Consider the following 23,372-nt stretch of genomic DNA (forward strand, 5'->3'; position numbering starts at 1 on the left):
AATTACCAATATGCACACCATATTTTTACCTGCTTGATACCTGCTTGATGGGGTTCTGGGAGTTCTTCTACTCCCCAAGCCCGGCCCGAGGCCAGGCTCGACTTGTTAGAGTTTGGTCCACCAGGCTGTTGCTTGGAGCGGCCCGCAGACCCACATACCCACCATAGCCCGGCTGATCCGGAACTTCTCTTAGAAAACAGTCCAGTTTTCTCTTGAAGATGTCCACGGTTGTTCCGGCAATATTTCTTATAGTTGCTGGGAGGACGTTGAACAACCATCCAATCACTGAGTATAGTGATTATTCACCACTTTTATTATATAAATATATTACAATACACACTATTGAATAATATTACTGCAAAAAACTAAGAAAAAATCAATCAGAGACATTGAAATAATTAGGTGATAATATCTTTGTGGCAACTCCCACCTGTCAGCGCAGGTGACGCTGACCGGCTCTGACAACTGCTCTGTCAACGCCCACTTTTTGCCAGACTTCCTCGGTCTATTGCGCCCAAAATATGTCACCTACGATTTTTTCCCCCATGCTCAGGGAACACAAATTAACACTTTTAGAAGACAAAATAATTTTTTTAGAATTTTTTTTTTCTTGTACACAGGGGTGTAAATGTCCTCAGGACCCCTTAGCAGTGGAAGGATTAAACTGCACAACATGTCATATGATGTGGTGAGTATCTGCCACAGAGTTGAGCACCACATCATATGATGTGCGGGTGTATTGTGCAACATTTAAAAGTCCTGCAGCTACATGGCGTTCACATCAGCTTCCTCAGGGCTCTTGTAAACAGACGCCATTTAAAAAAAAATCATGGGCAACATTCCTAGGTGTGAGAGCATCAGTACTGACTGAGCAACTGAGACTGGTGCATGCAGCATGAGCTAACAGGATTGTTGTTCAGCTTGTGACCACAGCATCACCTAAAAATGTCAAAAAACCAGCGTTGAATGTAATGAAACGCCATTTTCTGGGTGAGTCCCGGAGGCTCCCCGGAGCTATCCCAGGCTGATATGCTAATGTCAGACTTTGGCATCAGTCATGTGTATGGAGTTCTTAGGCCTACCGGGGACCACGGCCAGAACCGGGCCCCCTCAGAGAGGCAAGGGGAGCAATGGCCTATAGAAGCCCCCGTGTAGTTGGAAGCATTCTATGTCTGCCATCGACCGGAACAGGCACCCAGAAAGGAAAGCGCCCCAAAACAAACCCCTATTCTGGTTAAAATTGCTACCTAAAACCGAACTAGTGGATAGAACTCCCCAACCGAAAACAAGCAAACTAGTGTGACGTCACACACTGCCGCGCCGCTGTCTGCGAAGCTCCCCCCTCCCCGGGAGGGGGAAGGGGGAGCCCCAGACCCCCCGCGCCGGCTACCCACACCTCAGTTCTTGAGGCTGGATGTCAAAAACGCGAAAAACCGCCGACCGGAGGGAGGGAGGGATGCCGGGGAGCCTCCGGGACTCACCCAGAAAATGGCGTTTCATTACATTCAACGCTGGTTTTCTGGGGGGAGCCCCGTCGGCTCCCCGGAGCTAACTACCCACAGACAGAAAAAGAGGGACTTACCCGGGAGGCGGTCGTCGCTCACCCCTCAACTCGAAGCCGAGACAACGGGCTGCAACCGCCGACCCAAAGCAACACAGGCCCGACGAGGCCCAGGGACATTCACAAGGTAACGAGCAGCCAGGACCCTGTTCGACCGCCAAAATCCCCGCGCCCGAATATCAGACCAAGACATATTCCCCAAGACGGCAGCAAGAGCCGCGAACTTACGAACGTCATGGGCACGGGGATAGACCGCAGGCTGGCTGGACCTAATAACCCTGCGGACGACCTGAGAGACCCGAACCCGCGAACAGGGAAGAAGGGAAACCGGATCAACCCACAGCGCGTCCCCGGACACAGAAGCTGTGGCGCGCAAATAACGGCAAAGCGCCGCAACCGGACACAAAACATGATCCACCCCCGGCCTGACCAACCAAGCATCAACCACCCATGGACCCCTTCGGAACGCAGCAGTCTCATTCTTTGCCAGAAAAGAAGGAGACGGCTGCAAACGAACAAAACTATCACCACGACCAAAAGAGCAGAAACCCCTGCGCCGGAGGAGAGCATGAAGCTCCCCTACCCGACCCCCAGAGGCCAAAGCCAACAAGAAAAGTGCCTTGGAAAAACAATCCTGGACCGAAGGGGCCACAACGAAACGAGGAGATGAAAGGAAAGCGAGCACTCTGTCCAAAGACCAGGACGGCTCAGGCGACGCATGAGCAGGCCGGAGGTGAAACAATGCACGAGACAGCTTGCGAAACGGCGCAGACGTAACATCGATACCGAAAGCAAGCTGAAGCGGCTCCGCCAGCGCCGCACGATACGAAGCGACAGTGTTAGGCATAAGATGACGGTCCTGAAACAACCACGAGAGGAAGGACAAGACCACCCGAACAGACAAAGAGCTAACACGACGAAGACGCAAAAAGAAACGGAAGGACCGCCAGGAAACTTCATACTGCCGCCGAGAAGAAGCCCTCAGGTGGGACACCAACAAGGAGGCCACCTGATCACCATAGAGATGATGATAGACTCGAGTCAAAAAAACCATACGCGAAGACTCGAGGAGAAGATCGAACCAGCTACGTGACGTACCGGCCCGATCTGCTGAAAGAGGCGGAGCCGCGGGAAAACCCTCGGGTTCGGACACCAAGCAACCAGCGCCTGAAACCAAGGCTGGGCCGGCCACCAAGGGGCCAGAAGGACAACTCTCCCCCGGTAAGTCTCTAAGCGAGTCAGGACCTGGAGCAACAGCCGAACCGGGGGAAAGAGGTACAGGAACCCCCACCTCGACCAGTCGAGCCGAAAGGCATCGACCCTGACGGCCTCGCAATCGGGGAAGGGCGCCGCATAAACGGGAAGACGCCGCAACCACGCCGACGCGAAGAGGTCCACTTCGGGGCGCCCGAATGTCTGGCAAAGCCAACGGAAGGACTCGTCGTCGACCGTCCACTCCGTGGAGAGGGGAATGAAGCGAGACAGGGCGTCGGCCAAGACGTTGGACACGCCCCGTACGTGAACCGCCAGGAGAGCCAAACCCCGAGAACTCAGCAGACGAGTCACCCGAAGCGACCAACCCCAAAGAGACAAGGACCGCATCGAACCCCCGCGGTTCAGGCAATGAACCACCGGAGAGCAGTCTGAATGGAGCCGAATCGTCGATCCGCGGGCCACCCGAATCCTCCCCAGAGCAAACCACACTGCCGCGAACTCCCGCACCGTACTGTGAGCTCGACGGAAGGACGGATCCCAACGCCCCTGGCCGGCCTGGTGAGCACTGGTCACAAAACCCCAGCCGAGAGACGCGCATCCGTGTACACATCGAGCGAGGGCTCGGGTAGGCGCCAAGACACTGAACCCCGAAAAACCCGAAGAGGAAGCCGGTGACGCAGCAACCGACGCAAGTCCCCCGGGGGTCGAACTCTGCGATCGCGAGAGAGGCGGAAGGGGGAACCCCGAAGGAACCAGAACAGCCGTCGAAGCCAAACCCGACCCGGCGGGTAGACCACCATCGCGAAGTTCAGGCTCCCGCACAGCCCCTCGAGCAACCGCCGGGTGACCCGAGGGCCCTCCAGAAACAGACGAAGGCGGGACCGCAGCCGCAGGAGAGACTCCGGAGGGAGAGACAAGGAGGCGGTTCGAGAGTCCCACACGAGACCCAGCCAAGTCCGAACCTGAGAGGGAACCAGATGGGACTTCCTCCAGTTCACCAAGAACCCGAACCCGGCGAGCTGGGAAAGAACCAAATCCCTGGCTAGCAAGCAAGCTGACTGGCTGGGAGCCCAAACCAGCCAGTCGTCGAGGTAGGCCAACACCCGAACACCTAGGAGACGCAAACGAGCCACCACAACCCGTGTATGGCGTGTGAACACGCGAGGTGCCAGGTTCAACCCGAACGGGAGACAACGAAAGCGGTAACTCAGATGCCCCACTACAAAACCGAGCCAGTCCCTGAACCTGCGGATGAATCGGGACATGCCAAAAGCGTCCCAGAGGTCCAGGGACACCATCCAAGCTCCCGGCTCCAAGAGGAGCCGAACCTGAGACAGCGTAGTCATCCGAAAGGAGGGGCAATGAACCCAGGGGTTCAGACGGGACAAGTCCAGAATGAACCGCAGGTCCGCGCAGTTCCGTTTCGGAACCGGAAACAGACGGGAAACCCATCTGAGGGACGACGTCGTTTCGACGACGCCCAAGCATACCCACTCCAAGACGACTCGACAGAGCGCAGGGGAAGAAGCCTGCCCTGCCAGCCCCGACCCCCCAAAGGGGGGAGGGGCCACCCAACGCCACCGCAGGCCACGAGACACGACCCGAAAGGCCCACGAATCGTGGGACCAGGCGCGGGCGAACAGCGCAAGCCGCCCCCCCATCGCCCCGTCAAGGGGGCAAACCGCGAAAGGGCCGGCGACCCTTACGAGACCCCGAACACCGCGCCGACCAGACGAGGGAGGGTCCGCAGGAGGAGCCAACCCCAAACCTGACACCAGAGGCCTACCGCGACGAGAGGAACCCCGAGCCCTGGCACGACCTTTCCGGGAAGACCCACCCCGGGACCCCCGGAAAACCAACAAGTCCGACATCGGACGACAAGCCGCCGACGCAGCCTGAATAAACTGCGCCACGGCCGACTCCCCAAACAGGAGAGGACAAAAAGGTGAAGAACGCCTAAGAGCCAGAGCCCAAGCAGATTCCACGGAGGAACCCAGCACCGCCTGCCGACACGCGAGACGGGAAGCATAGAACAGGGAAACCGCATCCTGCAAAATCGGCGTGAACAGCTTCAACAAGGCAGCCGACGAACGCGCAACCGAGGACAAGGTGCCGGACCCCGGGACGGACCCAAGCGTCCCCACATCCTCCACGAGCCAATCCGAAGACAGCTCCCGGAGGGAAAAGAACCGCAAGGCCGAACACAAAAGGACCCGAGCGCGCAAATCCTCCGCCACGAGCACCGCCGAAAGGGAGGGAACCTGCACATGGAGCTGAATAACGCCCACATCGCGGGGAAGGGCAGGGGCAAACAAGCACTCATTCAGGTACTCAAGTTCACCCCCCAGGAAAACCTGAAGCACCGTGGAAGCTTCCCGCCACTCCAGCGTGCGGGAACGACAGAAGGAATGCCAGGAATCCAGACCAAACAAGGGGCAGTCTGCTAGCCAGGACGACTCCGGAACCTCGTAACGGAGCCAGAAAGGGAACGAAGTCCCAAACCTGAACGTGGACGGATCCATTTCCGAGGCATAATCCGGGTCACGCAGGAGGTAAGCTGCAAAGGCCGCTCGCACCACACCAGGTTGGATGCGATAAGCCGAAAACCTCCGGAAGGACGGAACCGACGTACCCGGGGGAACACGGAACCGAACCCGGGGAGGGGCCGACACCAAATCCAACTCGTACGCAGAGGGGGAGAAAGAAAACCCCACTCCTTGTAACAATAAGCCCCGCTCAGTGGGAAGAAAAACCCAGGCGGGGTCCAGCAGGGCCCAAGGCCCCCAAGTCAGCCCCTCCCCGGCCTCGAGGTCCGTCACCACAGGACCCGAGGCCGAGTCCTCTCCCCAAGCCCCGACCCCACAAGACAAGGACGGAGCAGCCGGAAAAGCTGGAGGAAGGGGGGCCCACTGGTCAGACCCTGAAGCTTCGGTCGGGAGACAAGACTCGAATGCCTCTGCCGCCCCCCCGGAAGGGGCAACCCCTGAAGCTGCCCGAGTCTCGAGATCAAGTAATCCCTGCTCCGACCCCGAAACCCTCAGACGCTTCGGGGCCGGAAGCAGGGGCGGGGGACCAGAACGAACAAAAGGGGAAGGACGAGGAGGTGCGGACTGAACCAGGATCGAAGCGACCCCCACCCCCAAGTCCGGGTCTCGAAAAGCAAAGCGGGGCAGCCCCGGGGCATCCGGGGAAGCAACCAACCGAGCGCATTGCAACAGACGAAACCTAGACTGCAACGCACGTGCCGCCTGTACCCGAATAGAATCATCAGAGGATTGGGTAAATTGAGTCACAAGCAAGCAGCAACACTCACAGGACTCAGGGTCGAAAGTATCACCGACCCAACAGGCAGCGTGGCAGAGGCAAAAACAATGAGGGTCACCCTGAGACAAGGGGACCGAGCAACCCTCAAACTCGCACACAGCGAGTGGGGACTCCGGGGTCACATCCATCGGACCCACGCGCCCCCTAGGGGATTCCCAGGGTCCTGAGCGTTTACTTTAAGAGGACTCGCGCTCAGGTAGTCCCAGGCAAGGTGCTGCAAACCGGCACCCAAAACTACCAAGCAAACTTCTAAAGCTGAACCCCAGGGACGTGTACACTCACGGGGACCTAGCAGGGGGCGCCACCGAGGAGAACAGTGGAAGGGCAAAAACAAACTGAATAAAATGACAGAACCCCCCACCAGGCAAAAACAAAAAGAAAAACAAAACCCCGCAAGAGGACAGCGAACCCCAAGGAACAGAGCCGGCCGCGATGTCGGGAAATACAAGCTGAGCAGCACCCTGCGCCCCTACCAGTGCAAACTGCCTCTTACCTGCCGGTAACAAGGGAGAACAGAACACCCAAGAGCCCAACAGGCGGCCGAAAAACCGAAAGGTAAAACGGACCAGCAGAGGCAGACCCCGAGGAGCCTGTGGAAGGTGGCCCCAAGCCCCAAGGGCAGTACTTACAGGGCTCCTAGGGAAGGCAGCCCTAGGCGCATGCAGCCCGAGTACTGAAGATAACTCCTGGCTCTCGCACCCACAAAACTAACACCACACACAAGGCACAGTGCAGTAGCGACACCGGAGCCAGAGCACACGACCATCGCCTATAGCATCAGCCTCAAGAACTGAGGTGTGGGTAGCCGGCGCGGGGGGTCTGGGGCTCCCCCTTCCCCCTCCCGGGGAGGGGGGAGCTGCGCAGACAGCGGCGCGGCAGTGTGTGACGTCACACTAGTTTGCTTGTTTTCGGTTGGGGAGTTCTATCCACTAGTTCGGTTTTAGGTAGCAATTTTAACCAGAATAGGGGTTTGTTTTGGGGCGCTTACCTTTCTGGGTGCCTGTTCCGGTCGATGGCAGACATAGAATGCTTCCAACTACACGGGGGCTTCTATAGGCCATTGCTCCCCTTGCCTCTCTGAGGGGGCCCGGTTCTGGCCGTGGTCCCCGGTAGGCCTAAGAACTCCATACACATGACTGATGCCAAAGTCTGACATTAGCATATCAGCCTGGGATAGCTCCGGGGAGCCGACGGGGCTCCCCCCAGAAATATATGTAACTGGTATTATTTAATGATAGTATTACAGAAGACCCCTAACTGTGATAAAAATGACCAGGATTCTGATAATAGGAGGATTGTTGTGATAATTAGCGCTGTGCTGTATGAGGGTAGGAGTAATGCTGAGGGAGGGAGGGAGGGAGATAGCATCGTCTACTGACTCTGTATGGCCACCTGTTACTGTCTGAATTCACTATACCAGCTCGGTGGTTCTCTATGGTGAACACAAATGTAGATACTTACATATAACGTGTGTATTAGTATAATAACAGCAAAAGGATTATTTTGGGAGGAGCCATTTGGGGGACCGAGGTGGCGTCATCTGCATGACTTGTCTATTTGTGTAGAGGGTGACCACGATGCTCTTTGGGCACCATACCAGCTTAGTTGTCCAGTTATTGTGAATAAAACATTTAGATACTTGTATATAATGTGTGTATTTAGTGTAATAACACCACAAACAGTATTGTTGGAGTCAATAGGAACATTTACCAGGGTAGCAGTAGAAAAGGTTACTTCCCAGGAATTAACCCTTAACATGCTCGGGGTTTAATATCCTGTCATCCCCACAGGCGCATGTCATTTTGAAAAAAAAAAAAAATTATTTTTTCTTCCTAACCTGTTAATTTGTGTTCACTGATCACGGGAAAAACAATAAAAAACTCGTAAGTGGCACATATTGCCCGCTATAGGGCGGGGAAGTCTGGCAAATTATAGGCGCTGACTCAGCGTGCGTCCCAGGCGGTCTGTTGCTCGAAAGCTGTCAGGCCGGAGTTGCCACAAAGAGATAATTACCGAATTATTTCAATGTCTCTGATTGATTTTTCATACTTTTTTTGCTGTAATATTATTCAATAGTGTGTAGTTTGATATATTTATATAATAAAATGAGTGAATCATTGCTGTACTCAAAAATATGGTGTGCATATTGTTGATTCAATTATGTTCATCAATCAGTGAACAAATACTTTGTCGGTTATTACATTATAAGCACAGGTTATATAAAAGTATCTGCATGTTTTGTTCACTATAATGAACCACTAAGTAGCTATTATGAGTCAAAAGAGTAACGAGGAGTGACCGCCGTTTACCAGCCAACCACTCCCGCCCTCCCTCCAGTCATCTGACTCACCCACATTCTCCTCCCACAATAATGTTTTTGCTATAATTCACTACATACAGACGTTATATATAAGTATCTACATGTTTTGTTCACCATAACTGTACATCTAAGCTTGTATGGTGAGTAAAGGCACAAAGATGTAGCTACTCACAGTCAGCTGATCGGCGGCCGCCCTCAAGGCCAGATGCACTAATATTTCTCTTCCAACAATACTGTGTGGTGTTATTACGCTATATACACACATTATATATAATATCTACCCGTTTTATTCACCATACTTGTACAAATAAACTGGTATGGTGCCCAAAGATCATCGTGGTAACCAGTAAACAACACCGTCGTCTGCACGGTGGCGTCGTGCAGACGACGCCACCGCCCTTACCAAAATGGCGGCTCCAAACCTTCTCTTGCTGTTTATACCCTCTATACACACGTTATATATAAGTATCTACATTTGTGTTCACCATAGCGAACCACTAAGCTGGTATGCTGACTGCAGTCAATAAAAGGTGGCCACACACAGTCAAAAGACATCGCCACCACCCTCCCTCCCACAGCATTACTCCTCCCTCCATGGCGCACAGCGCTAAATACCACCACAATCCTGCTATTATCAGATCCCTGGTCAGTTTTATCACAGTCAGGGGTCTTCTGTAATAATATCGCTACATAATAGCATGAACAAGCATAATTTGGCATTTTTAGGCGATGCTGTGGTCACAAGCTGAACAGCAGTGCTGTTAGCTTATGCTGCGTGCGTCAGGCTTGGTTGCTCACTCAATACTGAGGCCAATAACACCCGGGAGTTTGGCCCACGATTTTTTTAAAAAATGGCGTCTGTTTACAAGAGCCCTGATGAAGGTGTGGTGAACCCCGTGTATTCGCGGGCTGTTTAAATCTTGCGTAGTACTCCAACACATCATAAGACGTGATGCGCAGTTAACTGGAACAACGACAAACACGTCATATGACGTGATGCGCATTTTAAGGGTTAAAGGATTAGCGGGGAGAGGGTATAGACAAAATGGCTATGTCTAATTTGGATTAATTCATCAATGTAGAAGAATTCAATAACAGTAATTGTAGTGATAATCAATCTTGCTTAAGTACTCAGGGTAATTTAACATCATTTAGAGAAAAAAAGAGTCAATAATCTTAGACCTCCAAGTGTAGACGAGTCATCTTGGATGAGAACTAGTTTGCCAGGATAGAGACGCCCGACTCATCCCAGTCAAGGAAAATAAGTATTTTCCATATTGTTTGCTAATTCATTTAAATTAGAGAAATCCATTTGCTATTTAATATTGTAATTAATATTAACATAAGACAAGTACCCAATGTAATTACCATCAGTTTGATCACAATATCAGTTTGAATAGGATTAACTTTGTCAACTAATCTGGATTACTAGTCTGGCAGTCAGTAGGTTGGCGGGGGAAGCTTAGGTCAGCCTCGGAGAGGTCAGAGCAGTTTTGAGACAGTGCGAGTTGGGACATTTTGGGGTCAAGATCTCACCTCCAGAGGCAAGGCTGATCAACTGGCCTGGCTGTGGTATTTAAGGTAAAAGTGTGCTCCTTGTGGTTTTTGTACAGTGTATTAGTCCACATTGCTCCATTTTGCTTCTACGACAGGAAGGTTTCAGATAGGAAGTGTTCATTTAGGGAGTGTTCATTCTTTGTAAAATCTATATCTTATTTTTATTAAACTTGCGGTCAAATAATTTGTGTTTAGTCCATCCATTTTATATTATTTTCTTGTGTTCAAGACCCCCCCATGCTTTTGTGTTAGGTGCCCATGCAGTCCTACAAGCAACCTCAATTATCTAATACCTCATATAATCTCCGTTTTGATTTAACCCTTTAACTGCGCAACGCGCCTGCAGGCCCACGTCTGGGGTGCGCTATGCCCTCCGAGTATTTGTATTTTTCATGTTCCATTCAAAACTCCCACAGCTACGTGGGGTTCACATCAGCTTCCTCAGGGCTCTTGTAAACAGACGCCATCTTTAAAAAAAATCGTGGTCCACATTGCCGGGTGTGAGAGCGTCAGTATTGAGTGAGCAACCAAGGCCGGCGCACGCAGCATGAGCTCACAGCACTGCTGTTCAGCTTGTGACCACAGCATCGCCTAATAATGTCAAAAAATATATATAACTTTTATTATTTAGCCATGATAGTACTGCAGAAGAGCCTGAGTATGATAATGACTGTGTGTACAATGTTCAAATATTAGTGATTCAATGCTTTTCACGATGTTCACAGCACTAGCCACAGCACCACAGCATTATTTCGTCCATCTAGGAATCTTCAAACGACTTCTTAGGTTCCTTTACAAAATAAACTTGGTCAATTATGTATTTACAGGATTTAGTGACCAGTATAGTGATAACAGCAGGATTGTGGTGATAATAATCACTGTGCGTAGTATTGTGGGAGGAGGAATTGTGGCGAGGGAGCGAGGGAGAGAATCGAAATAGCCTCACTGTGTGTGTGGCAGCCACTCTTGTTTTGCTCATCATACTAGCTTAGTGGTTCGCTATGGAGAACACATTTGTACATGGGTATATAAAATATGTGTAGATAGTGTAATAACAGCAACAGGAGTATGTTGGGAGGAGCTATTTTGGTGAGGGAGGTGACATAATCGTAGCGTCGTCTGCTGGCTGCTATGTGCTTTTTCATGCAATGTATGGTGGCCACTGTAAAGTTTGGACAATACCAGCTTACTTGCATAGTTCTGGTGAATAAAACATGTAGATAGGTATGCATAACATGTGTAAATAGTGTAATACAAACAATAACATACAATAACTGTATGGTGGGAGGAGCAATGTTGGCAAGTAAGATGTTGGAGGAGTGAGGGAGAGACTGGATGTTGGAGGAGTGAGGGTGTGGCAGCTGACACTCGCGGAGTTCTGAGTGTGTTGATGGTGAATGTATATAGTGTGTGATAGTGTATAGTGTGTGATGATGTATAGTGTGTAATGATGTATAGTGTGTAATGATGTATAGTGTGTAAATAGACTGTATATATACATAAATTAGCATGATACAATGGAAATATGTGCCGGGTATGTGTACACATGTGTCATGCACATAACAGTGACTTCAGACAGTACGGATGTTCTACTGCCATGATATAGTGTACGTGTTCATTATACATAGGATTGGCACGTAAAAGCATATAAAATGTTACACACAGAGATCACACTAACGTGATGCATCAAATGAACAAATCCACAAGGGCAGTGACGAGGATTCGAACCTGCGTCCAGGAGCATCCCAGACACTGCCTTAATCGACTGAACTACGACAGGGTAAAGAGAGTTGAAACCGAAGTTCTACTGAACTTACTGGATCCTCGGATGCAGGGGGGAGTTGTATAAAACCCTAGTTTGTGCCTTGGAGAGGCTACGGGATCCAGTAAGTTCAGTAGAACTTCGGTTTCAACTCTTTTACCCTGTTGTAGCTCAGTCGATTAAGGCATTGTCTGCGATGCTCCTGGACGCAGGTTCGAATCCTCATCACGGCCCTTGTTGATTTGTTCATGTAAAATGTATTTGGAACTGTGCACAGAAAATGAACAAAAATATATTTGCAGCATCTTGCGTATCCTGCCCCGAGCACCCTACCGACCCCTGGGACGTACGCCACGGGCGACCAGGGAATTATGTCACTCACGATCTTACGGACCCCATAGCAGCCAAAGTACATACAATTTCGACCTTCTGTTACTATACCCATACTCAGGTAAGGGTTTTTGACACTTTAAAAACAGAAAAAAAAAATTCCAGAGATTTTATTTCCTGCGCACTGGGGGGTGTCATATTTTGAGGCCGCGCAGTTAAGGGGCCCAGTGACGTAGAGTATTTTTCAAAATATGAAAAATAGTGAAAAATTTTTAACAAATCTCCAGTTATTTGCCATCAGCATTGTGAAATTTTCATCCCAGTATGTTAAGGAATTATTTTGTTACGATTTTTTTAAATACTGTAAATGCATGGAAGACTGGAGGGGCAACTGGTACTGATAATAACCATAACACAACCTATTTACTGGCAATCAGGGATAAAGAGATGCAACCACCTGTCCGACGCACAAACAAAACAAGTACATTAGTAATAAGGAAAGTCTACATAGTTGATATGCAGCTGGTGCCACCTGGAGGGCCAGATTTCACACATGATAATGAGTTAATATATTATTATGCTGTATTCTATTATATATCATAAATACATTGCCCCAATGGCAGTATTTCTTATGTCCCGTTGTACAAAAAGCTGACAACCAATTCTATATTTTTTCCCCCTTCTTCCTTTTGTGTTTAATTGGATTTTCACGTAACTTCTACATCCTGGAGAATGCATATCCAGCACTGTGAGGTTGGAACGAAATTTGTCAACATTTTATTCAGCCAAAGGTGGCAGAAATTGTGACTTATTTTTGGGGGGCTGATTTATTTTCAGATTTCAAACTACTGTATTTTCTTTGTCTCTTTAAGTTGTACTGATGAATGAGGACCAGATGAGAGGCTTATCACTAATATATGGTCAATAAAGTTACTGCAATATATACATGTTTATCAGTAACCTATCCTTAAATTTTTTGTTTTTTTGGGGGGTTATTTTTTCTTGACTTCATTTCAACACATACTGACCTACAACTTTCACATATTCGGGTACGTATGCCAAGCAATGTTAATTAAAACATACAAGAAAATTCATTTATTAGAACTACCATATTTATTGTCAATAACTTAAAACTTCAAATATCTCTTATAAAAAAAATAAACTTTGAAACAGATACAAAAATAAAGTTTTTGCCAAATTCTCACCATTTTTACCTATGTACAAAGTGCTTAGTTATAAGGTTTCCTTGCTTTCCTTTAGTCATAAACCCATTTTTACTTTTGGAGTTAATTTTTGGATCTAAATTTTGCACATATTTCAATGGCCATATTGAAAAAATCTTTGTAGATTACATTCTTAGATCAATGAAAGTGATTTTGCTGTTAATACACTACTGCATATACACACCTTACATACATCAATCTATATTTTTAAAACCGTTACATTCCACTAAGCAATTCAAGTGTGTGTGGGATAATGAAATCTTAACACTTTCGTGCTCTGCGTGAGCTAACCCCACACTATCCAAGGTGTGTCCGGGTGTTCCTCGGGAGTGCGCAGTAATTCTGAAAAGTGTATACAGTACAACCTCGATTCAATGTACCCCGATTCAGCGAATCTCCGGCTAGTTCGCACACTTTTCAGGCCGGATTTACTCACCCAGTTCAACGAACAATGGTTCGCCGAAGTGGGGGATGTTCGGATTTGCTTACGATGTCGAGACAGAGTTCACAGACTGGTGGAAAACTTTCTCATTCTATCACAGATTACAATTATTAATTCCTTCATATGACAAGTTCGATCACACAAGCGGACCACACAAGTGGACCGCACAAGTGGTCCACAAGCTTACGATGTTGGGACAGAGTTCACAGAGTGGTGGAATACTTTCCCATACTATCACAGATTACAATTAATAATTCCTTCATAAGACAAGTTGGACCACACAAGTGGACCACACAAGTGGACCACACAAGTGGTCCACAAGCTTACGATGTTGGGACAGAGTTCACAGAGTGGTGGAATACTTTCCCATACTATCACAGATTACAATTAATAATTCCTTCATATGACAAGTTGGACCACACAAGTGGACCATGCAACAAGTGAATCATATGAACCAAACACCAGCCAGAATGGTCCACACAAGTGAATGACTGAGTTTCAATGATTTTCGTTCACCGATTTGTGGCACACCTCCTTATATACATTTTCTGTGATGAAACAAGATGAGTGAGGGTGGACAGATAAGGGAATACTGTACAGTAAACCTCACTTTACAGTGAGGTTTCACTCACTTTCGTCTGTGTTGTCATAGTTCAGTGACCCATGACTTTGAACGTTTCACATTAATAAATCATTTCTAAAACTGGTGTTTTAATAACTCTCTATTATCCTAATTAAAGTAAACTAAATAAAACCAAAAATATACTGTAATATGATAGATATCTGCTATTTGAGAAATTATTCACGTCATTGGTGGCACAACTCTAGCACGAGTGGAGTGGTCTAATCCCTGTCCACACAACACCATGCTTGTTTTGTTTGATTTCGTCACCACAGTTCAGTGATCTACGACTTCGAAATAAAATTAATAAATCAGTTCCAAAGTAAGTATTTTTTATAGCTCTTATTACCGTAATAGTTTTTGCTAAACTAAATATACTGTATAACCCACAAATATATAATTTGATGTAAATCGAATATTTAAGAGAAATTTATGTTACTGGATCTGGCATAAACACCAGCCTACTGAAGGGTGTACGTATAGACTTAGTCTGCGTTCGTATACACCCAGTGCCTTTAGCTTTGTCTGCGATTAACGTACAGTATTTATCCGCCGGTGGAAGAATAATTGTGGAATCGACCATTTTTTTACTACAGCTCTTTGGTTATAAAACAAAATGTCTCAGGGGCTTACTAATAGTGCCTTATTAATGCCAAAAATGAAGCAATATTTTGCAAGAACTAGTAGCAGAAAATCAACCCGCACAAGCACAGCCGTACCCAGCACGAGAACAGCCGTACCAAGCACGAGAACAGCCGTACCCAGCACGAGAACAACCGTACCCAGCACGAGAACAACCGTACCCAGCACGAGAACAACCGTACCCAGCACGAGAACAACCGTACCCAGCACGAGAACAGCCATACCAAGCACGAGAACAGCCGAACCCAGCACTGGTACAACAGCCGTACCCAGCACGAGCATAGTTGTACCCAGCACTGGTACAACAGCTGTACCCAGCACGAGCACAGTTGCACCCAGCACTGGTACAACAGCAGCCAGCACCAGCTCAGAAGCAGCTGAACCCACAGCAGCAGCGAGCACCAGCAAAGCTGATGCAAACATCTAAAAACATCATGTGTGGCGTGAACAGTTAGAACAAGTGTTAAATTTAAGTGTGTACACAGTGTTAAAATTAAAGTTGCAGTAATTTTAGTGTACAATAGTTTTCATAAACTGTATTGTAGTACTCAACATACAGCAGAACTACTTTTAATCAACACAGTGCTAACAGCATAATGCACTGCAGTACGTATTTACTGTAGAGCATTCACAACTTCACAAAACTTCAAGATGGACATAACTCCAACAATAAGGTAAATTTATGAATTACAGTATTTTTTAGTAGAGAAGTAATATATAGGTACAGTATGTAATATGATAATGCATTTTTATTGTGTACAAGAAAAAAAAAAAGACACTGACACAAACACCTCCTGAAGGTCACCTCTTGCAATGAATCCAACGCTCCAACAAACTGGGGTTGGTCCCATATAGTACGTTGAATCGAGGTTGTACTGTACTCTTCAAATTTGTCACCTCAATTCTCGTCCTAGGTTTTTCAATTTGGTATCAATGTGTTCGCAATTAAATTCTGTACAGGACTAAATGCATATCAAGCCCAAAAGTCAGGCGAAAAAGTGAGCGCGCATTACCCGGGAGCACACAAGAGCAATAAAATGTGTACACTCTCTTCACTTTGGACATTTCAATTCTCATCCTACGTCTTTCATTTTGGTATTGTGTTCGCAATAGAATTCCCTACAGGAGTATGTGCAAATATAAAGTCCAAAAGCCCGACGTACCACCCACAGCAAACAGAGAAAGTGACGGAGCGTTACCCCAGTGAGCGCTCATCAGGAGCAATAAAATGGGTATACTCTTTTCAACTTTTGTTACCTTAATTCTGGTCCTAGATATTTCATTTTGGTATCAATGTATTTGTAATGAAATTCCCAACAGGAGTATATGCATATAATGTCCAAAACCGCGGCGCGCCCCCAACCGAAGCCGCCGCCAACGACACAATACTGAGTCGATACTGGAATTTTGGCTACTAAATTTAACACACAATACTGCGTCGTTACTAGCACATAGTGTTAACACAGTATAAAGATGCACATTACAACCAGCTTATAGCAGCTTATGTCACCCGATGCAGCAAAATACCCAACAATATACTACGTATGTTGCTATTATTACTTTGAACACAGCAATTATCATCAGATTCCTTACATTGCCTTAAAGCACTATGCACACTGCAGAGATTAATAAAGTTACACCAACCTTCTGATTTTGGCTTTGTCATGCCATGGCGGGGGTGTGATGGGATTCCCACAGTCAGCTGGACGAGTCGAGGCTGGCCCAAACAACTGCTCCAAGAATAATTCTTGATCTTTGCACATGCCTTCACCCTCCTGGGTAGGAACACCATATTTCTGAAAAATACATTCTGTTTAACCACTGCATTGAGTAGGTATAAAGTATGATAAGCCCTAGGTGCATAGAAAACAAATTATTCCCCCAAATAGTTTTTCTTCTTATACTGAATTGTTTCAAATAAGTTCTCTGATCACGAGGGAAAAAAAACAGCTTTGAATGTAATGAAACGCCATTTTCTGGGCAAGCCCCAGAGGCTCCCTGAAGTGATCCGAATTGGTATGTGCTATATTAGTTTGGGATCACCAGTCACAGGAGTCCTTATGCCTACCGGGGACCACAAGCCAGAACACCTGGCTTCCTTAGAGGTACCTGCTTCATAGGGTTCTAGGAGTTCTTCTACTGCTTGATGGGGTTCTGGGAGTTCTTCTACTCGCCAAGTCCGGCCCGAGGACAGGCTCGACTTGTTAGAGTTTGGTCCACCAGGCTGTTGCTTGGAGTGGCCCGCAAGCCCACATACCCACCACAGCCCGGCTGATCCAGAACATCTCTTAGAAAACAGTCCAGTTTTCTCTTGAAGATGTCCACGGTTGTTCCGGCAATATTTCTTATAGTCGCTGGGAGGACGTTGAACAACTGTGGACTCCCCAAGTCCGACCAAAGGCCAGGCTTGATTTGTGAGTTTGGTCCACTAGGCTATTGCTTGGAGCGGCCCGCAGGCCCACATATCCAACACATCCCAGTTGGTCCAGCACTCCTATGAGAAAATGATCTAGTTCTCTCTTGAAGATGTCCACAGTTGTTCCGGCAATATTTCTTATACTCGCTGGGAGGATGTTGAACAACCATGGACCTCTGATGTTTATACAGTGTTCTCTGATTGAGCCTATGGCACCCCAGCTCTTCACTGGTTCTATTCTGCATTTTCTGCCATATCTTTTCTTCCTTCTTTCTTCCATAAGCCAAGGGAGAAAGGACAAGACAACTGTAACCTCCACAGACGAAACCCTACGAAGGGAAAGGAAATGGCGGAAAGACCGCCAAGGAACTTCATATTGCCGCTGAGAGCAATGGCTTATGAGCACTTTACATTTAAAGTATGTCATAATTGCCATCACACAGGGAAGGCTCCCAGAACGATAGGCGAAACAAAACAGATCACAGTTTGGTGAAAATTGCGACCTACGTCCTGAAAGAGCAAAGGAACTTCCCCATAAAGAAGACGAGTAACACTTCATGCAACTAGCCCTCCCGCTCATTAGCGCTATTCCCCCTATGAAGCCGAAGGTGGCCATCAGCTGCCAAGACAGCCGAAAGAGTGGGAACCTGAGCATGCAACTGTACCACATCCACATCATAAGGAAGCGCAGGGGTGAAGAGGCACTCATTGAGGAACTCGAGCAAGCCTCCCCAAGAACACCGAAGAAACCTCATGCCACTCAAGCGTGCTGGTACGACAAAAGTCACACCAACCCCCAAGGAAGAAGATAAGCAGTCTGCCAGCCAGGAAGACTGTGCAACCTCATAACGCACCCAATACGGAGAAGAAGAACTGAACACAAAGCCAGATCCATCACAGAGGTGTACACCAGGTTTCACAGGAGGTATGCACCAAAGGCCTCCCGAACCTCCCAAAGGAAAATCCGAGAGGAAGGAAACCTCCAGAATGACGAATCCGAGAAACCCAAGGATACCCAGAAACGAACCCGGGTGGGAGTTGCACCCAACTCAAATTCATAAAGGGAAGGCAGGCACGAAAACTCCCTCCCCAGTAGCAACAACCTCTGTCCAGAGGGCACAAGGGCTCAAGCAGAATCAAAAGGAGCCCAATAGCTCCACACGGATTCCCCCTCAAGCCCCGGGAACCCCCGATATAGGCCCTGGGAAAGAGCCCTCATCCATGCCCACCAACCTTGAAGAAAAGGCGGAGTCAAGGGAGAAAGGCTTCCAAGAAAAAGAGTCTACTGGGACGACCCAGAATCCCCAACGAGAAAATCAGGCTCAACCAGAAGGGGCAGCCCCCGAAGCCACCCAAGCCTCATCCTGAGCTAAACCCCGCCCCGACTCCGAAACCCTCAGACGTTAGGGAGATGGAAGCATGGAGGGAAGGAGGAGCAGGGTGAACAACACCCACCTGGGAAGAAGGGGCAAGGACAAACAAGGCCGAAGCGACCGACGCCACCAAATCAGAGTCCCTAAAACCCAAGCGGGACAGCTTCAGGGCCTCCAACCCGGCAACCAACCTGGCCCATTGCAATAAGGAGAATCAATAATGCAACGGAGCCGCTGCTTGATCTCTGAGATCATCAGACAAGGGATGAGTAAGTTGAAGCACAAGCGGGGAACAAGTCCCGCAGGACTCCGGATTGTTGGTGTCTGCGATCCAACAGGTAGCATGACGGAGACAGTATGCATAATCATCACCCAGAGGCAGGGGGGGTTCCCAAACAACCTTCAACTTCCCACCAGGGGCGAGTGGACTCTGAAGACGTATCCATGGTTGACTTAAGCCCACAGGGAATTTCTAGGGCCCGAAGGGAATACAAGTCCTTCGGGAAGCCCAGGCACTGGGGTCAGCTAAGCCAGTACAACCCTGTCTATAGCAGGCAAAACGACTACAGACATGAAAGCTCAGAGGCAACAGAGAACACCACCACAACCTAGGTGTGCCTAATAAGTGGCTAAGCAGACCACCTCTGTCCACACATGCAAAAATGCCAGAAAATGAAAAATAAACCACGGAAAACAGACAACTAGCAAACTAGCAGTCGGAGAGAAACATCGGCCGCTGCAATAAAGCAAGCTGCGCCAGCCGCATAGACCTACCAGCCACAAACACTCCCCTACCCGGGATAAGATGGAAAAAACCCAAAACCCCCATCGCACCCCAGGGGTGAAGACAACCTCAAGCGAAGAAGTCCTCAATGGGTGGTGATTCCCGAATGCCCCAGGGAATTTAACCCTGACATGCATGGGTAGTACTTACGGAGCACCTAGAGAAGGGAACCCTAGGTACATGTAGCTCCTCTACACTAAGACACCAGACCGCCGTGCCCCCCCCCCCCCCCCCCACATACACACACACAGCCGGAACATCCACATACAGCTAAAATCCAGAACAGGAATTTGATGACAGAGGTGACGTCAAACCGCCAGCACATCAGTTCAAGAACTGAGGTGGTAGGCTGCCGGCTACCCCCTCCCCTTTGGAGGAGGTAAGTAGTGCTAACAAGCAGGAGGGATAGTAGCATGAAGTGTTGCTTGTCGTCTGTCTTAGGGAGTTCTTTCAGGATGTATGTCACAATTTTCACCAGATTATGATCTGCTTTGTTTCTCTTATCTTTCTGGGTGCCTTTTCCAGTCGATGGTGAGCATGACATACTGTACTTTATATGTAAAATGCTCATTGCTCCCTGTGCCTCTATTGAACCTGGAGTGGGGACAGGTTCTGGCTCGTGGTCCCCAGTAGACAAGACTCTGATGACCCCACACTAATATAGCACTATCAGTTCGGATAGCTTCAAGGAGCCTCCAGCCTTCCCCCACACAGAAAATATTGTACATGATATACCTAGGCTATAATAGGAAGAGGTAGTGTGGAAATATTCACATGCTGAGAGGACACACCAGCGGTGGTGTGCTCCAACCGAGCAGCGAGACAGGAGTGGAAGCAAATTCATTTTTACATAATTATACCAATGGTTTTCAATAGTTAAAAATGTTACAGATGGATAGATAGACACTGATAGATGATGCATGGATGGATAGATAGATAGATACTGATAGATGATGCATGGATACTGATGGTTGATGGATGGATACTGATGGATGATAGATAAATTGATACTGATAGATGAATGGATGGATGGATACACACACACACAGACGAGAGAGAGAGAGATAAGGAGAGAGAGAGAGAGAGAGATAAGGAGAGAGAGAGAGAGAGATAAGGAGAGAGAGATAGAGAGATAAGGAGAGAGAGAGAGAGAGATAAGGAGAGAGAGAGAGAGAGAGAGAGATAAGGAGAGAGAGAGAGAGAGAGAGAGAGAGAGAGAGAGAGAGAGAGAGAGAGAGAGAGAGAGAGAGAGAGAGAGAGAGATAAGGAGAGAGAGAGAGAGAGATAAGGAGAGAGAGAGAGAGAGATAAGGAGAGAGAGAGAGAGAGATAAGGAGAGAGAGAGAGAGAGATAAGGCGAGAGAGAGAGAGAGAGAGAGAGAGAGAGAGAGAGAGAGAGAGAGAGAGAGAGAGAGAGAGAGAGAGATAAGGAGAGAGAGAGAGAGAGATAAGGAGAGAGAGAGAGAGAGAGAGATAAGGAGAGAGAGAGAGAGAGATAAGGAGAGAGAGAGAGAGAGATAAGGAGAGAGAGAGAGATAAGGAGAGAGAGAGAGAGAGAGAGATAAGGAGAGAGAGAGAGATAAGGAGAGAGAGAGAGAGAGATAAGGAGAGAGAGAGAGAGAGAGAGAGAGATAAGGAGAGAGAGAGAGAGAGATAAGGAGAGAGAGAGAGAGAGAGATAAGGAGAGAGAGATAAGGAGAGAGAGAGAGAGAGATAAGGCGAGAGAGAGAGAGAGAGAGAGAGAGAGAGAGAGAGAGAGAGAGAGAGAGAGAGAGAGAGAGAGAGAGAGAGAGAGAGAGAGAGAGAGAGATAAGGAGAGAGAGAGAGAGAGAGATAAGGAGAGAGAGAGAGATAAGGAGAGAGAGAGAGAGATAAGGAGAGAGAGAGAGAGAGAGAGAGAGAGAGAGAGAGAGAGAGAGAGAGAGAGAGAGAGAGAGAGAGAGATAAGGAGAGAGAGAGAGAGAGATAAGGAGAGAGAGAGAGAGAGATAAGGAGAGAGAGAGAGAGAGATAAGGAGAGAGAGAGATAAGGAGAGAGAGAGATAAGGAGAGAGAGAGAGAGAGATAAGGAGAGAGAGAGAGAGAGAGAGAGAGAGAGAGATAAGGAGAGAGAGAGAGAGAGAGAGAGAGAGAGAGAGAGAGAGAGAGAGAGAGAGAGAGAGAGATAAGGAGAGAGAGAGAGAGAGAGATAAGGAGAGAGAGAGAGAGAGATAAGGAGAGAGAGAGAGAGAGATAAGGAGAGAGAGAGAGAGAGATAAGGCGAGAGAGAGAGAGAGAGAGAGAGAGAGAGAGAGAGAGAGAGAGAGAGAGAGAGAGAGATAAGGAGAGAGAGAGAGAGAGATAAGGAGAGAGAGAGAGAGAGAGATAAGGAGAGAGAGAGAGAGAGATAAGGAGAGAGAGAGAGAGAGATAAGGAGAGAGAGAGAGAGAGAGATAAGGAGAGAGAGAGAGAGAGATAAGGAGAGAGAGAGAGAGAGAGAGATAAGGAGAGAGAGAGAGAGAAGGAGAGAGAGAGAGAGAGATAAGGAGAGAGAGAGAGAGAGAGAGAGATAAGGAGAGAGAGAGAGAGAGATAAGGAGAGAGAGAGAGAGATAAGGAGAGAGAGAGAGAGAGAGATAAGGAGAGAGAGATAAGGAGAGAGAGAGAGAGAGATAAGGCGAGAGAGAGAGAGAGAGAGAGAGAGAGAGAGAGAGAGAGAGAGAGAGAGAGAGAGAGAGAGAGAGAGAGAGAGAGAGAGAGAGAGAGAGATAAGGAGAGAGAGAGAGAGAGAGATAAGGAGAGAGAGAGAGATAAGGAGAGAGAGAGAGAGATAAGGAGAGAGAGAGAGAGAGAGAGAGAGAGAGAGAGAGAGAGAGAGAGAGAGAGAGAGAGAGAGAGAGAGAGAGAGAGAGAGAGAGAGAGAGAGAGAGAGAGAGAGAGAGAGAGAGATAAGGAGAGAGAGAGATAAGGAGAGAGAGAGAAAGAGATAAGGAGAGAGAGAGAGAGAGATAAGGAGAGAGAGAGAGAGAGATAAGGAGAGAGAGAGAAAGAGATAAGGAGAGAGAGAGAGAGAGATAAGGAGAGAGACAGAGATAAGGAGAGAGAGAGAGAGATAAGGAGAGAGAGAGAGAGAGAGAGAGAGAGAGAGAGAGAGAGAGAGAGATAAGGAGAGAGAGAGAGAGAGATAAGGAGAGAGAGAGAGAGAGATAAGGAGAGAGAGAGAGAGAGATAAGGAGAGAGAGAGAGAGAGAGAGATAAGGAGAGAGAGAGAGAGAGAGATAAGGAGAGAGAGAGAGAGAGAGAGATAAGGAGAGAGAGAGAGAGAGAGATAAGGAGAGAGAGAGAGAGAGAGATAAGGAGAGAGAGAGAGAGATAAGGAGAGAGAGAGAGAGATAAGGAGAGAGAGAGAGAGAGAGATAAGGAGAGAGAGAGAGAGATAAGGAGAGAGAGAGAGAGATAAGGAGAGAGAGAGAGAGAGATAAGGAGAGAGAGAGAGAGATAAGGAGAGAGAGAGATAAGGAGAGAGAGAGAGAGAGAGAGAGAGAGAGAGAGAGAGAGAGAGAGAGAGAGAGAGAGAGGAGAGAGAGAGAGAGAGAGAGAGAGAGAGAGAGAGAGAGAGAGAGAGAGAGAGAGAGAGAGAGAGAGAGAGAGAGAGAGAGAGAGAGAGAGAGAGAGATAAGGAGAGAGAGAGATAAGGAGAGAGAGAGAGAGAGAGAGAGAGAGAGAGAGATAAGGAGAGAGAGAGAGAGAGAGAGAGAGAGAGAGAGAGAGAGAGATAAGGAGAGAGAGAGAGAGAGAGAGAGAGAGAGAGAGATAAGGAGAGAG

The 23,372-nt window shown here is 48.1% G+C and overlaps 1 protein-coding gene across 4 annotated transcripts in view; it reads right to left on the reverse strand.

The window, feature by feature from the left end:
* LOC123755350 (uncharacterized) overlaps positions 1-23,372 on the reverse strand; it is a 160,537-nt gene that overhangs the window by 134,574 nt on the left and 2,591 nt on the right. For all 4 annotated transcript variants that reach the window (XR_011229168.1, XM_069327623.1, XM_069327621.1 and 1 more), the window contains exon 2: positions 16,643-16,794. Coding sequence is in view for 3 of the 4 variants with exons in the window: in XM_069327623.1 (XP_069183724.1) it covers positions 16,643-16,794 (152 nt within the window). In the remaining variant the exon portion in view is untranslated. The remainder of the gene's footprint in view (positions 1-16,642; positions 16,795-23,372) is intronic.

The sequence above is a fragment of the Procambarus clarkii genome, chromosome 20 (assembly GCF_040958095.1).
Source record: "Procambarus clarkii isolate CNS0578487 chromosome 20, FALCON_Pclarkii_2.0, whole genome shotgun sequence".
Classification (NCBI taxonomy): domain Eukaryota; kingdom Metazoa; phylum Arthropoda; class Malacostraca; order Decapoda; family Cambaridae; genus Procambarus; species Procambarus clarkii.